The following is an 18,889-nucleotide window of genomic DNA, read 5'->3' on the forward strand; positions in this document are numbered from 1 at the left end:
ACATTTTAGTAGAATATATATGTGTGTGTATATATATATGTGTGTGTATATATATGTGTGTGTGTATATATATATATAATTTATACATAAATAAATGTAAATATATTGGGAGATGCCAATTTTTAAAAGCTAATTCAAGCATGCAAAGAGTTTGGAGACCAATGGGTTTAGAAGATTATAATAAAATAATTTATATTAAAATATTAACATTTACCACATATGATGAACTCTTTCCTTTTTAATGCAGAAGGCACTTCTGGATCTTGAAGGCTTTAAGGATCATCATTATGAATACTGATTATCTTATCGGTTGATAGAAGACTGGTTAACTGAGGCTCAGTCATTAGAAGGCTTTAGTTCTCCTCCGAAAAAGTTTGATCTTTGTGGCCCTCTGAATGTCCTCCACTGTGTAAGACAGTTGTAGTGAAGCAGCTATATGCTGGGTTCCCCCAGGCCCCCAACTCCCCATCATGTAGGCACCACAGTATGACAGAGGCAGGAATGGAGCGTGAGTCAGTGTGGCCTGGGTCCAGCCTCTCCAGATCACACCTGGCACAGGTAGAGTGGTCCGACTGAAAGATCCTCTTTCTGGCAGAGGCAGGGTGGGAGTTGACACACCTATGGGCAGACCAGTCAAAGGGCGGGAAGGAACCAGTCCTCATAAAGACCCACTGCTTCAGCGCAGTGGGACTTCCTGTCAGGGCCGCTGCCAGAAGTCTTCCTGAGTAGATAATTCTGAAAAGTAAAGAAACACCAGTGTTCTCTGTAGTCATAAAAAGGGAAAAGATAGCTGGAGGGATAAACATCCCAAGCAACAAATTCTTTTTATGGGATGTCTGGCTTTCTGCAAATTTTTACTGAACCAAGACATGTGTTCTTTTAAAATTAATACATGCAGGGCAAAAACTCAAAACAATATGCTGATTTATTTCGTAAAGATAATTCCCAGGCTAACTGTGGTTTGTTTTACATTGTCAACAAGAGTAGGGAGTGGGTGGGGAGGAATCTTGTAAAGTCTTAGAGATGAAAAGTTTGGGTTCACATGAAATGACTACTCTGAAATCGACTAAATTCAATCTCTGTCTCTGTCTCTCCCCCTCTTGCAAATTTAATTTACCTTTAAAAGGATTTATTGAGCACCATGGAAACACAGACGCAAGATAAGATGAGGTGTCTTTTAATGTATTTAGAGAATGAATACATGTGCATATGGAGTAGTTAAAAATTCAAAGAAATATCAAAATGAATGACAATATAAGTAGCATAGACTGTGTTGTGAGAGGTCAGAGAACTCAGGACTGGTCATTGGGATTGTATCAAGAGGGGCTCCTATAAGTGGAGAATAGCAAGGGAGGAAGAGGGAAGGACACGTGGTTTACAGCTCCCTTTTCCCAGCAATGTTCCAATGCCATAGGCTCAAATCTACCTGCTCAACTTTGAATGCTGGGGATGTCTGAAGATCTGTTTGGATGATCTCACCATGGGACAGGGGGGAAATCAGAGCTTCTGTCAGATTTTTTTTAATGTACTGCCCATGTTAAGGCAAGAAAGAAAAAGTAACAACTTGCCAGCAACTGACAAGGACGCTTTTGGCTGTGGGATTATTGAATTTAGTGTCATGGAACTAGTTAGAGCAATTGAATCACGGAAGGAAGACACCCAATGAGCACATGAAATGATGCTCAAATCATTAGTCATAATTAAAACCACAATGAGATGCCACTACACATCCATCAGAATGGCTAAAATTAAAGACTGAGACGGACCATGACAAGTGTTGGTGAGGATGTGGAGAAGTGGATCTCTCAGACATTTCTGATGGGAATGCAAAATGGTGCAACTGTCCTAAAAACAGCACGGCACTTCCCTGTAAAGCTAACATACACTTACCAAGTGACACAACAATTCCTCTTCTAGGTTTTTACCCCACCCTCCAAATAAAAACATGTCCTTAGAAGGACTTGTACCTGAATAGCCATATCAGCTTCATTCATAATAACCCCAAACTGCAAACAACCCCAAACAGGTGAATTGATAAACAATTTGTTGCACATTCCAGCTATGCAATATTACAGCAACAAAGTGGAATGAACCATTGATATACCCAATAAAAATAGATGAATCTCCAAACTGTGCTCAGTGAAAGAATGAGCTCATTTATTCATTAAGTGTTAAAAACAAGTAACCTATAGTGACAGAAAGCAGATCTGTGGTTGCCTGACCCTGGGGTGCAGGTGGGAGATTGAGTGGGAAGGGACACGAGGGAACTTTCTGGAGTGATGCACACATTTTATACCTTGATTGTGGTAGGGGTGACACTGGCATAAACCTTGGTCTAAACTCATCGAACTGTACACTTGAAATGGTTGCATTTGGTTGTGTGTAATTTATACCTCAATAAAGGACTGAGGCTGACGCATAGGCTGGCAGATGTGGTGCACAGTCTGCTTGCTTGGATGATTCTTTTGAGACCTGACTCAATTCACTGGCTCCTCTCTTGATCAAGAACTTCAGTTGGGGTCTAGCTAACTGTGTTCAGGAGAGCATTCCTCCCGGGGCCCATGTGTCCCAAGGAGGGTCCCTGCTCTGAGAGCATGTCCAGCCCGAGACGGGGGAGACAGCTCAGGAGGGGATGTGCAGCTCTCGCTTCCACAGCCCCAGCAAGCTGTCTCCTTTGTAAAGAAGCCCAGTGTTGACCGTACCTAGCTGAGTAAGGGAAAATCCAAATAAACTTTCCCCTCACACTGCAATTTTTTGGCCAACTCGGTGAGCCAAATAAAGCAGTCCATGTTTTGGGGGGATTTGCAACTGTGAGATAGATCATAATCTCCATTAAGTATGTTATGAAACAAATTATAGTTATGGAACAGTGGAAATTCACATAATTAAAACAAAATTAAAAGGGAAACAAAGTATGACTATGAGCAACATCTTTTGGAGAAATTACCACAACCAGATGTAAGTAAATTGTACCCTAAAGGCACCTTTCCAGGACATTCCCATGAATTTGTCTTGTACAGATCCTAAACTCCCTATCCAAAGCCCATCTTATTTATTTATTTATTTATTTATTTATTTATTTATTTATTTATTTATTGGGTCTTCGTTGCTGCGCGCGGGCTTTCTCTAGTTGCGGTGAGTGGGCTTCTCATTGCGGTGGATTCTCTGGTTGCGGAGCACAGTCTCTAGGTGCACAGGCTTCAGTAGTTGTGGCACATGGGCTTCAGTAGTTGTGGTTCACGGGCTCTGGAGCGCAGGCTCAGTAGTTGTGGCACACGGGCTTAGTTGCTCCGCGGCATGTGGGATCTTCCTGGACCAGGGCTCGAACCTGTGTCCCCTGCATTGGCAGGCGGATTCTTAACCACTGCGCCACCAGGGAAGCCCTCCAAAGCCCATCTTAAACACTGTTTTCCCATCCAATGAACCATTTCCCCCACTGTGGGAGACACATGTATAATGTTGGCTAAGTTAACGATTATACAAATTTCAAGAAGTCTATCTTTGCTGGTAGAAGTCTAGCTTTTTAGCTGCCTTAAGCACTTTTTAGGTAAATGAAAACGAAAGAAAAGGAAACAAAGAGTTAGTTCCTGAAGGACATTAAATCTACTGGTTTAAGATTGATGTATGGCTCCGAATATGATTTCTTTCTTCATTGCACAGGTCGCGGGCTGGGAGTCAGGACACGGGGGTCTGGTCCCTGCTCTCTCATGAGCTAGGTATGTGACCTCCAGCAAATCTACCTTTGTTCCAGTCCCCTCGATGGTCAGAGAAGGATGGCAGGCACTTTCTCAACCCGTCTCAGCAAGTAAAAAGCGTTCATTTGAAATATTAGGCATGGTAACACTTAGAAAAATTAAAAGTTAATATGAATATAAAGCGGGCTTATTTGGCATTTAAAAGAAAACTTTTAAAATGTTATAAACATGATATATGTGCTGTCACTATACGTATACGTTGTAGGACCAGGTCTCTAAAGCAATAAGAATCCTCGGTTATCTTTTATTTTCCATCTGTTAACAATGAGCGCAAGGGCTAAGTATCCCCCAAAAGCAATACTCACCACTACCAGGTTGTCAGGGATGGGCCTTTAAATCATTTTAAGCTTCCCACTAGAGTATTGCAGGAGTTACTTTATTGCTAAAACAATAGACTGAAAACTAAAGTCTAGAAATGGAATCAAATTAAAATTTCAAAATAAAAAAAGTAATTGAGTCATAGAAATGTCACAATGACTAACCCTAGTATGTGGTCTGTATTTCATTGAAGGAAGGCTTTGTCAACAAGATAATTAAAATTAAAAAAAGACGTCTGTATTGCTTTTAGGCGAGTAAGAGAGCATCTTGAATTGGCAGTGGAAGGGCTGGTCTTCGCATTGCCTCAGGCTTGCTGTCTGTGGTCTGGCCCCTGACCTGCCGGGCTTCTCCAGCTCCTGCTCTGCCTCTCCCTTCCCTTTGCTCACTTCTCCTCTCTCTCCTTCTCTGCTCTCTCCCTGTCACATCACATCTGAGGATAGAAATGACTCTCCGTTTTCTCTTTTGGGAACCTTGGGAATATGAGAAGTGTTTTTCTCTTTCTTGAGGTGTTTGATTTAGCTGAACACTTGTTACGCGAGTCCCTACAGCTAGACAGGCAACGCGAAGGTGAGTGATGGACGGTCCTTGCCTCGCCTGGCTGAAGATCTGATGGTTGGGCTAAGAAAGAACCCCCAAAGTGCCCTGCTATTTTGAGGAGGGAGAGAGCACATCTAGTCATGTGGCTCAGGAAGGTTTGGTGGCAGAACTTCCATCACTTGAGCCAGGCCTGGAGTGGCGGGGGGAGATTTCCACAAGTGGCCACGGGGGAGGGAAGGTGGCCCTAGAGGATGGAAAATCCCAAGCCAGAGGGCAGAAGAGCACCAGGCAGGTCTGAGCAACAATCAGTCCAGTCTGGCTGGAACACAGTGCATGTATGCGGTGAGGGGTGAGGGAGGCCTGCTGGAAAGACAGACTAGGTGGGAGCAGGGGGGCAACAGGGCCTTCTTGAAGGCCTGGCTGAAGACTCTGGCTTTTATGCTGTAGGCAGTTGGAAGAACATGGCGAGATACTGGCATTAGTCTGCTCTTACGCAGGGCACTCACTTGCCTGGCTTTATGCCCACCCCCTCCTGCTCCTTGTCCTTCCCAGCCCGCTAAGAGCAGCCCAGCCCCTGCGCAGGGAGGCGTGAAGAGCCGCTCAGCCTGTAGTGGATGTGGTGGGCAGGATGGTCAGTGGCAGCTTCCAGCCTCCACATCAGTGGCCCCAGTGACAGCTCGCTCCTGGGGCCTGCACTGAGCTTTAGACCCTGACTTGGACTCCGAAGAGAAGGACGTGAACAAGGTGCTGCTTGGTCCCCTGCTCAGGGCCCACCACGACCCGGGCCTCCAGGCTTTCTGGGACCTCCTCACGGCTGGGGTGTGACGTGGCTGGGAACTGGAGGCGACGAGGCGGGGCAGAGCTGGACCAGCCGCTGCAGCAGGGCTGCCCGGCCTGGCTCACCGTGCTCCGGGGGCTGGGGTTCTCCCAAGGCTCACTCGCCCTGGGGAAGCGGCGCAGCCGAGGAAGCCACCGCCCACCATCAGGAACAGCAAACGAGGCTGAGAGGAGCTTTTCTAAACCATTCGAAATGAAAACTAATGTCAGTCCATCATGCTAGGGGAAAGACCAATGTATCTATCCTATATCCTCTCTATAGAAAATGACGTTAAAAAAATTAACGTCTTAAGATGAAGTAAACAAAGAGTATGTGAGAAAACATAGGAAAAAAGTATCCTAGAGGTGTGCCTCAGAGTTAATAAGTAATAATGATATGTTATTTTTCTCGATTTTGTAATATTTGTGGCATTTGTCAGCTTTTAAAACTTTATAATTGGTTGTGATGTCTCTCATTCTAAATAAAGTTACTTTCATACCTAATTTTGTATTCTTTTTCTTAACCAATACTCCAAATTGTATAAGCTTGAGGCTCACAAACTTGGATCCGTCCTTGGATGACTCCATATTAGCTCAATATACATGTGATTAATTATGACTGCTGGGTACCCTGAGCTCCTAGGACTGAAGAACATTAAGGAAATAAAATGCATTTCAAGCAAAGAGACAAAATAAATAACTGAATTGGTAGCTTGGCTGGAAAATCACTATCTTCATGACTGGAACCTTTTAAAAATTAGGACAGACAGTGTTAGGCGCCAGACGATTTCCACACTACACCACAGTCTGCCAGATTGGAAGGGGCTGTGCAATGAGGGCTCTGCCAGAGGCACAGTATGTAATGCCATTTCTACCTGTAAGTTTCAGCAGACTATTTTCCCAATCAGGTTTCCCAATTTAAATTAGTTAGGATATGGCAATACAAAGTATTTAAGAAGGAGGAGAGATATACTTTAATTCTCCATATGCAAACTTTATTGGCCAAAATTTAAGAATGCTATATAAAAACAAACAAAAAAATTATCTCAGAGTTCTAACCAAAGTCCAGTTAAGTAGTTAATTTCATAGTGCAACTGCTCAACTTGCTTTATTTTATAGAATGGATATATTTGAATATTACAGAAACTTGTTTAAAAAACTAAACTCAATATGTTAGAGTTTGCTACATGCAAAATCATGGTTTATGGGACTGGAAAGTGCCGCAGTTACAACTCTCCAAATTACAATTTCTGTCTTTCAAAATCCAAACCATGGACAGTGTATACGAATCAATTGTTTTCAAGATATTGGTCAGCAGGAAAGAAAGGACAGTGATCCCTGAGAGACAGGTAATGAACAAAGTTAAGCCCTACAATTGCCCCAGGTCACTGTCTGGAGAGAGCTTCCAGGCAACGGTGCACAGCAGGGAAGCCATAAAGGAGTCCCACCATCTCCTTGAGTTGAGGAGACAAATTAATCAACACAATGTCAATCAAAATCCCATCTAGATTTTTTATGTTAGAAATTTAAAAACTGATTCTAAAATTCATATGCAAATGCAAAGAACTTAGAATAGCCAAGAGGAGTTAGCAAAGGAACACGCCTGGAGGAATATCTGATTTCAAGACAGTAGGAAACTAAAGTAACCAACAGAGTGTGGTATTGGCATTATTACTGATAATAGATCAATGGAAGAAAATAGAAAGTACATAAATAGACCCACATATATATGGAAAACTGATTTGACAAAGGTGCAAAGGCAAGTCAGTGGAGAAACGATACCCTTTTCAGCAGATGGTGCTGGGACAACTGTATATCCATACACACAACAAATGAACTTCAATCCATAACTCAGACCATATACAAAAATTAACCTAGAATGGGCCACAGATTTAAATGTAAAACCAAAAATTATAACACTTTTAGAAGAAAATATAGGAGAAAATCTTTATGACCTTGGATTAGGCAAAATATTTAGATACAGCACCAAGAACAAGATACGTGAACGTATGATTTGTTTTATCAAAATGAAAAACATTTGTCCTGTGGAAGACACTGTTAGGGAAGACAAGCCACATGGAAAGAAAACATTGGCAAATTACACATCTGATAAAAGACTTCTATCCAGAATATATAAAGAACTCTCAAAATTCAACAAAAAAGAAAACAAGTATCTCAATTAAAATAACGGGCAAAAAAATTGAATAGAGACTTCACCAAAGAAGATATATGAATGTCAAATAAGCACATGAAAAAATGCTCAACGTAATTTGTCATTAGGGAAATGCAAATTAAAATCCCAAGTAGATATCACTACACACATAGACTAGCAGCTAAAATGAAAAAGACTGACTTTATTGTATAACAGAGAACTACATTCAATATCTTGTAATAACCTATAAGGAAAAATATGTAACTGAATCACTTTGCTGTACATCTGAAACTAATACAATGTTGTAAATCAACTATACTTAAATTAAAAAAAAAAAAAGACTGACCGTAACAAGTGTTGTTAAGAAGGTGGAGAAAGGGGAACTCTCATACACCGCTGATGAGAATGTAAAATCATACTTTGGAAAAACAGGTTTTGACAGTTTTTAAAAATACTAGACATAAATCAACTATATAATTCAGCCATTCTACTCCTAAGTATCTATCCAAGAGAAATGAAAGCGGTATGTCAATTTGAATAATTTATATGAATACTCATATATTTATTTGTAATGATCAAATACTGAAACCGCCCAAATGTTCATTAACAGGTGAATGGAGAAAAAAAAACTGTGGCGTATGTAATAAAACACCCCTCAGCAATAAAAAGGAATGAACTATTATTACACACTATGACATGAATGAATCTCAAAATAATTATGTTGAGTGAAAGAAATCAGACAAAAAAGAGAGTGCATAATGTACAATCCAATTATATAAAAGTCTAGAAAATGCAATTGCTAGTAACAGAAAACAGACCTGTGGTTGGAGATGGGAGGTGCAGGGAGAGTCAGGAAGAAGGGGTTGCAAAGGGGCAAATTTTGCTGTTTATTTGTGGTGATAGTTTCATGGAGATATATACATATATCTCAAAACATATCAAATTGTACACTTTAACTGTACATTTTTTGTATGTCAATTATACCTCAATAAAGCTATTTTTAAAACGTATGATTTGACTTTAGGCATCTAGAGCAAAATATAGGTTTGGGAGCTGCAAAAATCATAGAACATCAAGATATTAACTATATTTGGTTCTAAATGTTGACCTTGTCTTTTACTTGTGCAGTGAAATATTCTTGTTAATTGCCCAATCAGGTAGGTCATATAGTCCATAATGAGGCTCTCCCTACACACACAGATCAAGTGGAACAAGTCATTTACAACAGGTTTCACCATCCCCCCTTTTTTCTCTTTCCTTATCTTGGGGGGAGAAGGTGGAAATATAAAAGCAGATTTAATACAAGGCAAGATACACAACAGGCTGTTGGGAATTTATGATGTGAAACCAGAAAATGGGTATCAATATCCAAAAACACAAGGAAAGATTTTTCTTTGCTCTCTACTTTTCTTTTCCTTCTTTCCTTACTATCCCTCTCTACGCCCCCCCCCCCCATTTTTATACAATTTCTGCCTTTACCTTCTTCTTTTTTTTCCCTGTTCTCCTTCCACCTTCTGTCTTTTACTCCCCACATCCCCCCCATCTGTTGGCAGGATTGCATGGTGGTTCAGACCACAGCTCGGACTCTGGAGCCGACTGCCCAAGTTCAGATCTCATGCTGTGTTAGGCATGGTATTTAATATCCCGTGCTTTAGCTCCCCTATCTGTAAATGGGATAATAACAGAAGTTCCCTCCTCACAGGGTTGCTGTGAGGATTAAATGGGCTAACATAGGCAAAACACTTAGAACAGGTAGAACCATGCAAGTGTTACCATTCTCAGACTTCTTTCCCTCCCTCCCATCCCCCTCCATCTATGCCAAACACATTGGACTCCACTCAGTTAAATGGAAAGTGCCCTGGGTTCAAAGATGGGTTCCAAAGGCATGAGATTCCAAGACCTGGTACCTCGTCCTGGCTCAGCCACTCACCAGTTCTCTTAGATATCAGAGATTAAACTGTTTACCGGTAAAACAAGAAGGCTGGTCTAGACGATTGTCTCTACGGTCTCATCCACCTGTTTATACGGCTTTTTATAATTCAGAAGTATGCAAAAATTATCAGATGAAAAGCTTTTTGACAACTTTTAGGCACAACAGAGATTTTCATGTTACAATGAAGGATATTCAGTACTTAGAAAGATAACTAACATTGCAAATTACATGACATGACAATTGGTTAAAATTTTAGTGGAACACTGCCTCACTTCTTTAATGTTTTATGAGAAATTTTAACATGCACCTTATTATCTTCTGAAATCAAACACATTCAAGAAGTTCTGGATCGGAACTCCCCCTTCCCAAAGCCGTGCGTGAACTCTCTTGAAAGTTTAGGAGTTTGTGTACTTTGTCTGTGGTGCAGGCTGTACCACTGGCTTGGCCTTGGTGACCCACCAGGAGAAATCGTTTCAGAAACACTCGGCAGCTATTCTGTCTTCTCCCAGGTCAGCAGAATGAGTGGTGAGTGAAGCAACTACGGAAGGAGTTCCCAGTGGTTCACTTTGTGTGAAATTCACTGAAGTGAAATAATTTACATATAATGCTGCCATCCGAAAACACTACTCAGCTTTTAAAAGGGCGGGAGGTGGATTTAATGTGGAAACCGCCTTTAGCTGGCTTCATCACACACAGATGCTTTGATTTTATGACTTGATGAAGACCAGCTATGACCAGGCGTGACCCTGGAACGGAGCACAGAACGGCGCTTTGATGTTAATTTGAAGGGGATATGGTATTACCAAGGTGAGGAGGGAGATTTCCTCCATTAACCTCCTACTGAAAAATCTGTCCAATGTGTCAGAAATTAACAAGATTTTAAAGATTCAAGTTAACTTTTAGAAATGTTACATTCTTATTGGGTCAAGTCCTTATTCAGAAACTGATCACTCAATCAAGGGGCATCAGCTTGTCCACTGAAGACACATTGACTACAGGGACCAAATGGGAATTCTGTTAAAACAAGATTGATTAGGTCTTGTTATGTTTCAATTATGATCCCAAGTCCCACCATCACCAAAGAGCGTTCCCGCTGTTTCTCATAATTCTTAGCAGAAGTCTTTGTACCACTCTCTGCTGGAATGAGCTGCTCCTACAAAGCCTACAACGTGGTTGATTCTACATTATTTTCTGCTGCTAGAATCACCTGTCTCGACTTGCACATTCACCTAGCTGTTTAGAGATAGCCAGAGGTAGCCAAGGCCTTGTGGATACTGTGTATCAATGAGGGTACCTGTAAAACTCCTGTCCCTTCCAGCTAGTAGTTTCAGTGTTAGACCAATTGTCAGAGTTTGGGGCAAGAATCAGTTGGATTGATTTAGGTATCTCGATGGGCCATTATAAAAGACAAGAGGGAGAAACTAGCTCAGTTTGATTAACTGGTATCACTAAGTCAAGGCTTGAAATTGAGTGCGTAAGTGTGTGTGTGTGTCCATGCATTTGGGATAGCAAACAGTAAATTAAGCTTTGACCTGATTTCCAGGATAAGGCTGGTTAAAGGGTAGTGGGGGATCTATAAATCCCTGCTAGGTAAGTTCAATTTAAAAATCCTTTTAATTATTAAAAATTGGGAAATATTAGAAATCAAACACAACTCCACAGAAATATGAACAACTACCAGTTTAGTGTATTTCTAATAGATGATTTTCTACGCACATTTTCATATAGTTGAGATCATGTGCGTATAGTAATTTGTGTTCTACTTGAACTTAAGATTGTCTGTGCATTTCCCTATGTCATTTTTGAAATAATTTTTAACGTCAAAATAATATTCTATTACAGTTTTATTCAAATATGGTTAACTGCTTTCTTACTGCTGGACACAGTGTTTTGTTGTAAAAAATAATGTTGTTATGAACATTTATGCATAAGTGTACTTTCTCTCTTTAAGATTATTTCTATAAAATGAAATTACAAGATTAAAGTTTATATATTTTTAAGGTTCTAGATACATTTTTTTTTTAAATTAATTAATTAATTAATTTATGGCTGTGTTGGGGTCTTCGTTTCTGTGCGAGGGCTTTCTCTAGTTGTGGCAAGTGGGGGCCACTCTTCATCGCGTTGCGCAGGCCTCTCATTATCGCGGCCTCATCTTGTTGCGGAGCACAGGCTCCAGACGCGCAGGCTCAGTAATTGTGGCTCACGGGCCTAGTTGCTCCGCGGCATGTGGGATCTTCCCAGACCAGGGCTCGAACCCGTGTCCCCTGCATTGGCAGGCAGATTCTCAACCACTGCGCCACCAGGGAAGGCCCTCTAGATACATTTTACCAAATGTTTGCGTCAAAATGCCCTCCCAGCAGCAGTGTATGAGAATGGTCCACCTCATGGCATCATTGCCAGCATTGAACGTTTCTTTAAAGAAAAAAAGAAATCCTTGCTAATTTGATGGTAAACAGTATCTTATTGTAATTTTCTTCACATTTTTAAAATTACTAGTTATATTTCCCCTTTTGTTTTTCCTCTCCTATCAACAACTTGCTCATGTCCTTTGCCTTTTTTTCCATTTTCATTCACATTAATGAATTATTCTGTTTTGTAAAGTCACCATTGAAGCAGCACTAAAACACTCACTTGAGTTCATTTTTATTGAATTGACTTAAATATTTTATTTAAAGAAATATTCTGAAGACTATAGTTTAATAGGAAAAATATAAACCGTACATGTTTAAAGATCATTTTGTAGTGACATTATAGGAATAGATTCCTCCAAATAACATGATTAGTTTTGTAGTGCTACTAGTGGAATGCATTCTGTAGAAACGTGGTTTTGCCTTGATATATGAGCACATTACCCTTACGTCAAAAAAGAAAGAAGGATAATAAAAAAACACAACTTTGATTAGTTTAAATTTTAGTAGGCCACATCTGATTTGTTGAAGAGCAAGTTCTTTTATTTACCTCTTCAAGGAAGTGTTTATTTTTTTCACTTCTTTCTGTGCATCTTTATCCTATAAAGAAAATACAAATACACAAAAAGATTTCACACATTCAACCTCATACTCTAGGTACTTTGAAGTAGACTTTTGTTGAATGAGGGAATACTTTTTTGAAGACCATTACAAAGAAACTGTGCATTTCTTAGGACCAGGCATGATTCAGATCTCTGAAAACGTAAGTGATGTGGAGAGTGATTTCCAGGCTCTTCCTCCAGCTGGTCTGGAGTGGTGGATACAGGAAGGGGAGCCCCTTCTATAGAAGCTGACACACTGGATCCACCAGCATGTTAATGATAACACTGTTTTCTTCTTCAACTATAACATGGGGAAGAGGTCCTGGCCCTAGCAGCAGAATTTGAAGAAATCTGAGATTCCTCTGTAAGATCCAGACAAGATTCCACTGCAAGATCCAAACTACCTACCTTATCAGGTAGTTTATATTTAAGATTAAAAATCATGTAATATGTTTTATAGGACTCCACATGTGTTATTTCCTTAAAACAAGTGTGGAAGTTAGGAAGAGTGGAAACAAATTCAGATGGTAAGGTACTCCTATGCGCTTTTGTGTTTAACAGACACTTACTGAGCACCTAACAGAAAGGATTTAAGGAATGTAACACATTTAAAATAAACAGATGAGGAAAACTGGACAAGGTAGATTTTGGAAGTAGTTGTTGGCCAGATTTTTTTAAAACTGTAAGTTCTTCAATAGTTTTAATCATAAACATTAACACACTGATTCTACTGTAGTGTCTGATCAACTAGAAGTATACCTTCTATCAAATCAATATTTTTGAAGGTTGTAAGAAAATATGGTTAATGAATCTATGATAGCGATGCATTATTTAAAAGAACTTATAAAAAGCCATAATTCATGTTTATCTTTGTAATCCTAGGGCCAGCTCAGTGCCTGGCACCTAGAAGACTCTAAATAAATGCCTGTTAAACAAGTGGTTAGACACCGGAGCTCAGTAACAATTTCCCAAATCTAGGAACCAATTTCTTATAGACGATGTAGATGTTAGATGAGAGACTTATTTCAACTAGATGCCTAAAGAAATGAATATGCTCAAACTACAATAAAAGATTTAAAATTAAGATCATGGCTTAGCAATATTTGCCCTCAGGCACCACACAGAATTCCTTCAACTCCCACCCAATCCAACTGCCAACACACACACACACACCCCTCCCATTTTACCTCCTTCCCAGGGCTTCCACCTAAGTCTTTAATTAATTTACTTTTTTAATGGATAGAGGACACTGGCAGTGCCTTTTAGCTTAAAAAAAAACCCCGCCAACTAAAACCAGCACCTCCAGTCATGCTTTCCTCCGCCACTGCCCAAAATGTACCCCCTTCAGACCATGAATCCTCTTCGGTGCTCACCCCAAAACCACTCTTCTCTAGTCTCTCTTCCCTGACTCAACCTCACACTCCTCCCCTTTTTCCAGAGAGAGCTCCCTGGAACCCCTGTTAGAAGACTTGTTTTGAAGTCATTTCTGCATAACCAGCAATGTATTTGCTAAAAGAATATTTCTGAGGGCCTCAGGAAGAGGATGAGGGAGTGGTTAGAGCCAATGGTAGAGGATAATTGCTCTCGACCATTTCTTATAGCTGTTAACAAACTCTTGGTCACTCTCCTTTTACTTTTATTTTTTATGACTTTGGTGCCTTGGTCTCCACACCGAGTTCTGCCACCACTGTTGGAGACTTCACTGTTCCCATGGCCCGTGTATCCCAGCCTTTTAGAAGGGTGTCTCCTCATCTTCCCCACCACCCCCGTGAGTGCACCCTGGGCTGTGTCAGACCTAAAACTGCTCCACCTCTGAAATAGGCATCCTGTTCTCTGAACACTGCCTATCTTTTGGGGTCATTTATCCAATTACGCTCAATACATCAATTTTTCAACCTTCAATAGGTTCATGGAGCAATTTTTTCCTTCTTGTTCTCTTTCAGCTTTCTCCTGCTTTGACTTATTTTCTACTCACCTTAGGTTCCACATCTGCCTACTCTCACTCAAAGACTAAAACCCTTTCTCCCCTGGGGCACTTACCCTGGTTCACTACAAATCTACAAACCCACAAACCCATCGATTCCTCTATCTAGCCTGTGACAAAAGGACAGGACCTTAATGTGCTTTGGATCCCACCGTCTCCGGCTTCCTGGTGACCTAATTCTATCAGTTATCTTCCCCCTCTCTAGTCTTTCTTGAACCCTTCCTTCTTTGCTGGCTCTTTCTCATTACTATTTAAATATGCTCCTAGATTTTCCATCCAAAACAAAACTATTTCTCAATTCAAGCACTGCTTTAACTTCTACCTTATATCTCTCCTCTCTTTCCCATCAAATTATTGGAGCAGTGTCTGCACGTACTGACTGGATTTTCTCACCTCTAGTGCTCTGCACTCTGTTGCCTCCTATACTGTTCCACTGAAACAGTCTGGGTTAAGATCAACAATGACATAGGCATCATTAACTTCATCTGCTCATTACAGTCTTGACTTCCCTAGAGTGTCTGACAGAGTTGACCACTTCCACCGTCCCTTGGATTCTGGAGTCCTGTCATCTTTGGCCACTTCTTTCAATCTCATTTGTAGGTTTCTTTTCCTCCCATTACACTGGAGTTTCTCAGGGTTGATCCTTTACCCTCTGCTTTTCACACACTACATAACCTCTCAGGATGATCTCTGCCATACTTGTGGTTTCAGACATTTATATGCCAAATATTCAATCACTTAATGGATCTGAAAATCTCACAAACACAAACTCCAAATGTCCAAAACTGAACTCTCCTTGTCTACCAAATCTGGCTCTACTATACTCCCTGTGTCCGTAAAGGGTACTGCCACCTGCCCTGGTCAGGTTCCCATGCCAGAAACCGAGATGTCATTCTTGAGTCCTCCATCTCCGATATCCAAGTCCTGTAGACAATACTACCTACAAATCTGTTGAATCAGTCCTCATCTCTTCACTCCTCGCTGCCATCATCTTGGTCCAGGTCATCACCTCATGTTTGTGTCATTGCAGAAGTTACCTAAATGGTATTCCAACTTCCAATTTTGCTCCCTTCCCATCCAAGTCAATCTCCACATGGTAGCTATTGTGTCCTTCTAAGAATCTCATTGTGTTACTTGCTGCTTAAGACCCTCTAATGGTTTTTTCTTGCTTTTAAGAAAAAGGTATACCAGGCTCTCATCTCTTCTCTCTCTCAAGAACTCAACATTTCAGCAATACTGTACCCTTGATACAGTGCTTTTTCACATATTTCTCAACTCCAAGCCTTTCTATTTATCTTTCTATTTCTATTTAATAAAATATGGTGTGTATACCACCCGCATCAGTATCACCTGGGATATTTGAATCACTTATAAACTGTGCTTATTTGTCCATGTTTCCATTCACCCTTGCCATGTGGGTACATATTTAAACACAAATAGAATAATTAGAACACATGTTTTGTATTCTACGTTTTTCCCGTTACATTAAAAGGTATTTTCTGATTAAATAAAGTCCTTTTAAATACGTTTAGAGCTGCGTACAAAATTGAAACTGATCAGCTGATCAACAGCGATGCAGTAAAGGAAAATGCCTCAATTACTCACCATAATGTTTCATGATTTTTTTAAAGACAAATACTCATGTATTAGATTTTTCATCAACAACTCTTATTAATCTACTGAGGGGTTATCACATTGTTTATTACATCTCACCAAAATCTGCATTCAACTTTTCTAAGAATGCATCACAGTTCTACATCTTTACATGGCATTATTTTCAGTAATATGTCATTTGGCAGAAGTCTAATTATATGTTGAATTGTGTACTAAAGGGTTCTTCTTGATAGTATTTTTTTCCCCAGAGTACGAATTTTCTTATATAAAATCCAGATGAAGGCATTTCTACATTGACTTGAGGCCTAAGGAACTCCCAAGTGTGAGAACTTTAAGGCTGACTAAGGTGAGATCATTTCATTCATGACACTGAGAGTGTCTGATACAGTAAAAGTCCTCACATGCCCTGGAGTGCTGCTCTATGAGTAATGGGTTTCCCATGTTTATTTCATTGAATTGCTTCTCCAGCATGAATTGTCTGGTATTTCCCAAATGGCTTCCTCCTCCTGGTAAAGACTTGCTGTGTCCCTTCCTGTTTGACTCTGAGTTTTCTGTGCAGACCAAGGCTTGAGAGATGGCTGAAGGCTGCAGCGTCTCTCCCCTGCGTGAACTCTCTGGTGTCTATAAAGGTTAGAGCTGGGACTGAAGTTTCCTCCAAATTCATTATGTCTCTAGGGTTCCTCTCCAGTGTATGCTGTTTCATGGCTAAGGTTAGAGCATCAACTAAAGGCTTTACCACATAGATGATATTCTTATGGCTTCTCTGCAGTGTGATTCACTTGTGTCATTTGAAGGATGAATTATTACTGGAGGCATTTCCGTAATGATCACAAAGGGTTTGTCTCTGGTGTGAACAAAAGGTAGCTCTCTGGCTGAAGTGTTTCCCACATTTGTTACATTTACGGGGTTCCTCTCCAGTGTGAGTTAACACTTGTTGAGTCAATGTGGAGCTGTGAGTGAATATTTCCCCATTCTCATTATATTCAGAGAACTCCTCTCCAGTGAGAAATCTCTGCTACTGAGGAGATGAGAGGTTGTTAAAGGTTTGTCCACATCCATTCATCTATTCATTCTTCTACATATGAATTTTATGCTCATTCATTCAGTGATAACCTCTAGTTAAAGTCTTTGCCACACTGGTTACTTTCACAGTGTGTGTGGCTCTCCTGCAGGTACAGAAGTTTTCTCCTTTGCAGCATGTCCACTGTATAGTTATCTGAGTAATTTTGAGGCCTTCATTATGTTTCAAGCACTTGATGTTTGACCATATTTATGCAAACGTCCTCTTATAAGAACCCAGACTATGGTTGTGAGCTCAGGTTACTCCTTTCTTCCCCAAATTCAAACTATCCAAACCTTTCTGCTGAGACAGCATACTTTCACCTCAAACTGAAGTCATGAGATTGTTCTGCATTCCTCACTTACCCCACTCGCGGATCAGTTCTAATGTAGAGAAACAGACCTCACCCTCACGAACTTATCGTGACGTTAGATGGCTCCTTCCAGCAGATATACTGCAGGGAAGTTATCTCCTAGTTTTTAAGACTTTCCAGCCTAGACTCTGGCCTTGGGGAAATCTTCTCCCTCCCCCACCTCAGCTCTTCCCCTTGAACCAACTGGGAAGTCACATCTGATTTTCAGAGCTCATACCCAAGGGAGACCCAATGACTGATGTTTTCTAGCATCATGTCTCTGTATGGCTTCCCCCGAGATGCATCCAGCAGGCCCATTCTTTCTGAGTAAAGTCCACAGCCATGTCCTCAAAGGTCATCATTTCCTGTGGTTGCAATGCCAAGAACCCAGCTACCACCTGCCTTCCTCTGTTTTCTTACCCAGGGACAGTCTGAGCACTAAGCTGGCAGAGCAGAACTCAACGGACAGAAATCTGAGTGAGTCACATTGATAGTGAGGTTGCTGTCATCACACTCTGCAGCTCAGAGCTTCTTTCTCTCTAGAAAAAGGACAGGAATCCATATTTTTAACAAGCCCCCCATACCCAAGAAGGTCTTAAAGATTTAAACCATTGGGTTTAAATTCTAATTTCCTTAGAATCTCAGGTTACCTATCAAAACCTCAGGAAGGCCTTTCTTAGCCCCCGGTCCAGGTTGCAGTTCCAGTTTTATTTTCTCATAAATCTCTGTGCTTTTATTCCCATTACACTCCTCACACTTTACTGCTATTACTTGTTCAGTGCCTGCCTTCTCCACTAGACTACAGAACTCATGGTGGCAAGGACAGGATCTGTTTTTTTTCTCACTGTATCCCAAGCCTCTGGCAGAGCATCACCATATTTGCAAGATAAACGAATAAAGGTAATTTTTTTCACTCACTCAAACACACATTCAAAAGCATAGATTTATTTGATCTGAAAGAGTCAGAAAATATTATATTTTGATTAAATACATCAATGCTCTCTGCTAGAGAGATAAATAAGAGAGAGACTCATTTATATTAAATCATTATGCTCTGAGCATTTGGCTAATGATTTATCAAACATCAACTTTACTAGACTGCATACTGGTTAAAAATAACTGATCCCAAACTGATGCTACATCATCAGTTATTTTAAGAAAATTAATTACAAGGAAGGCTAAGAAATTTCTTTAAGGTATTTTTAAGATCAACTTAAAGAATACAGCTAAGGCCATTATATACTGAGAAAGCTTAAGAAATAATATATTTCAAATGCAGATGAATAGAAGGTAGGAGACAAAAGAGTAGAAATAGGAGGGTGTAAACAGAGTAACATTGCCTGCCTATAATTCACGAA

The 18,889-nt window shown here is 40.4% G+C and overlaps 1 protein-coding gene across 5 annotated transcripts in view; it reads right to left on the reverse strand.

Moving 5' to 3' along the window:
* Positions 1-266: 266 nt before the first annotated feature.
* RMDN2 (regulator of microtubule dynamics 2) overlaps positions 267-18,889 on the reverse strand; it is an 86,408-nt gene continuing 67,785 nt past the window's right edge. For 2 of the 5 annotated variants that reach the window (XM_036873553.1, XM_036873554.1), the window contains exon 11: positions 267-735. In XM_036873553.1, the coding sequence (XP_036729448.1) occupies positions 634-735 (102 nt within the window). In that variant the 3' untranslated portion in view covers positions 267-633. Of the gene's footprint in view, positions 736-9,343; positions 10,050-12,157; positions 12,520-18,889 lie in introns of those variants that run through there. The other 3 variants (XM_036873551.1, XM_036873555.1, XM_036873552.1) reach the window with 3 other exon arrangements.

Source organism: Balaenoptera musculus, chromosome 13 (assembly GCF_009873245.2).
Source record: "Balaenoptera musculus isolate JJ_BM4_2016_0621 chromosome 13, mBalMus1.pri.v3, whole genome shotgun sequence".
NCBI classification, from domain to species: domain Eukaryota; kingdom Metazoa; phylum Chordata; class Mammalia; order Artiodactyla; family Balaenopteridae; genus Balaenoptera; species Balaenoptera musculus.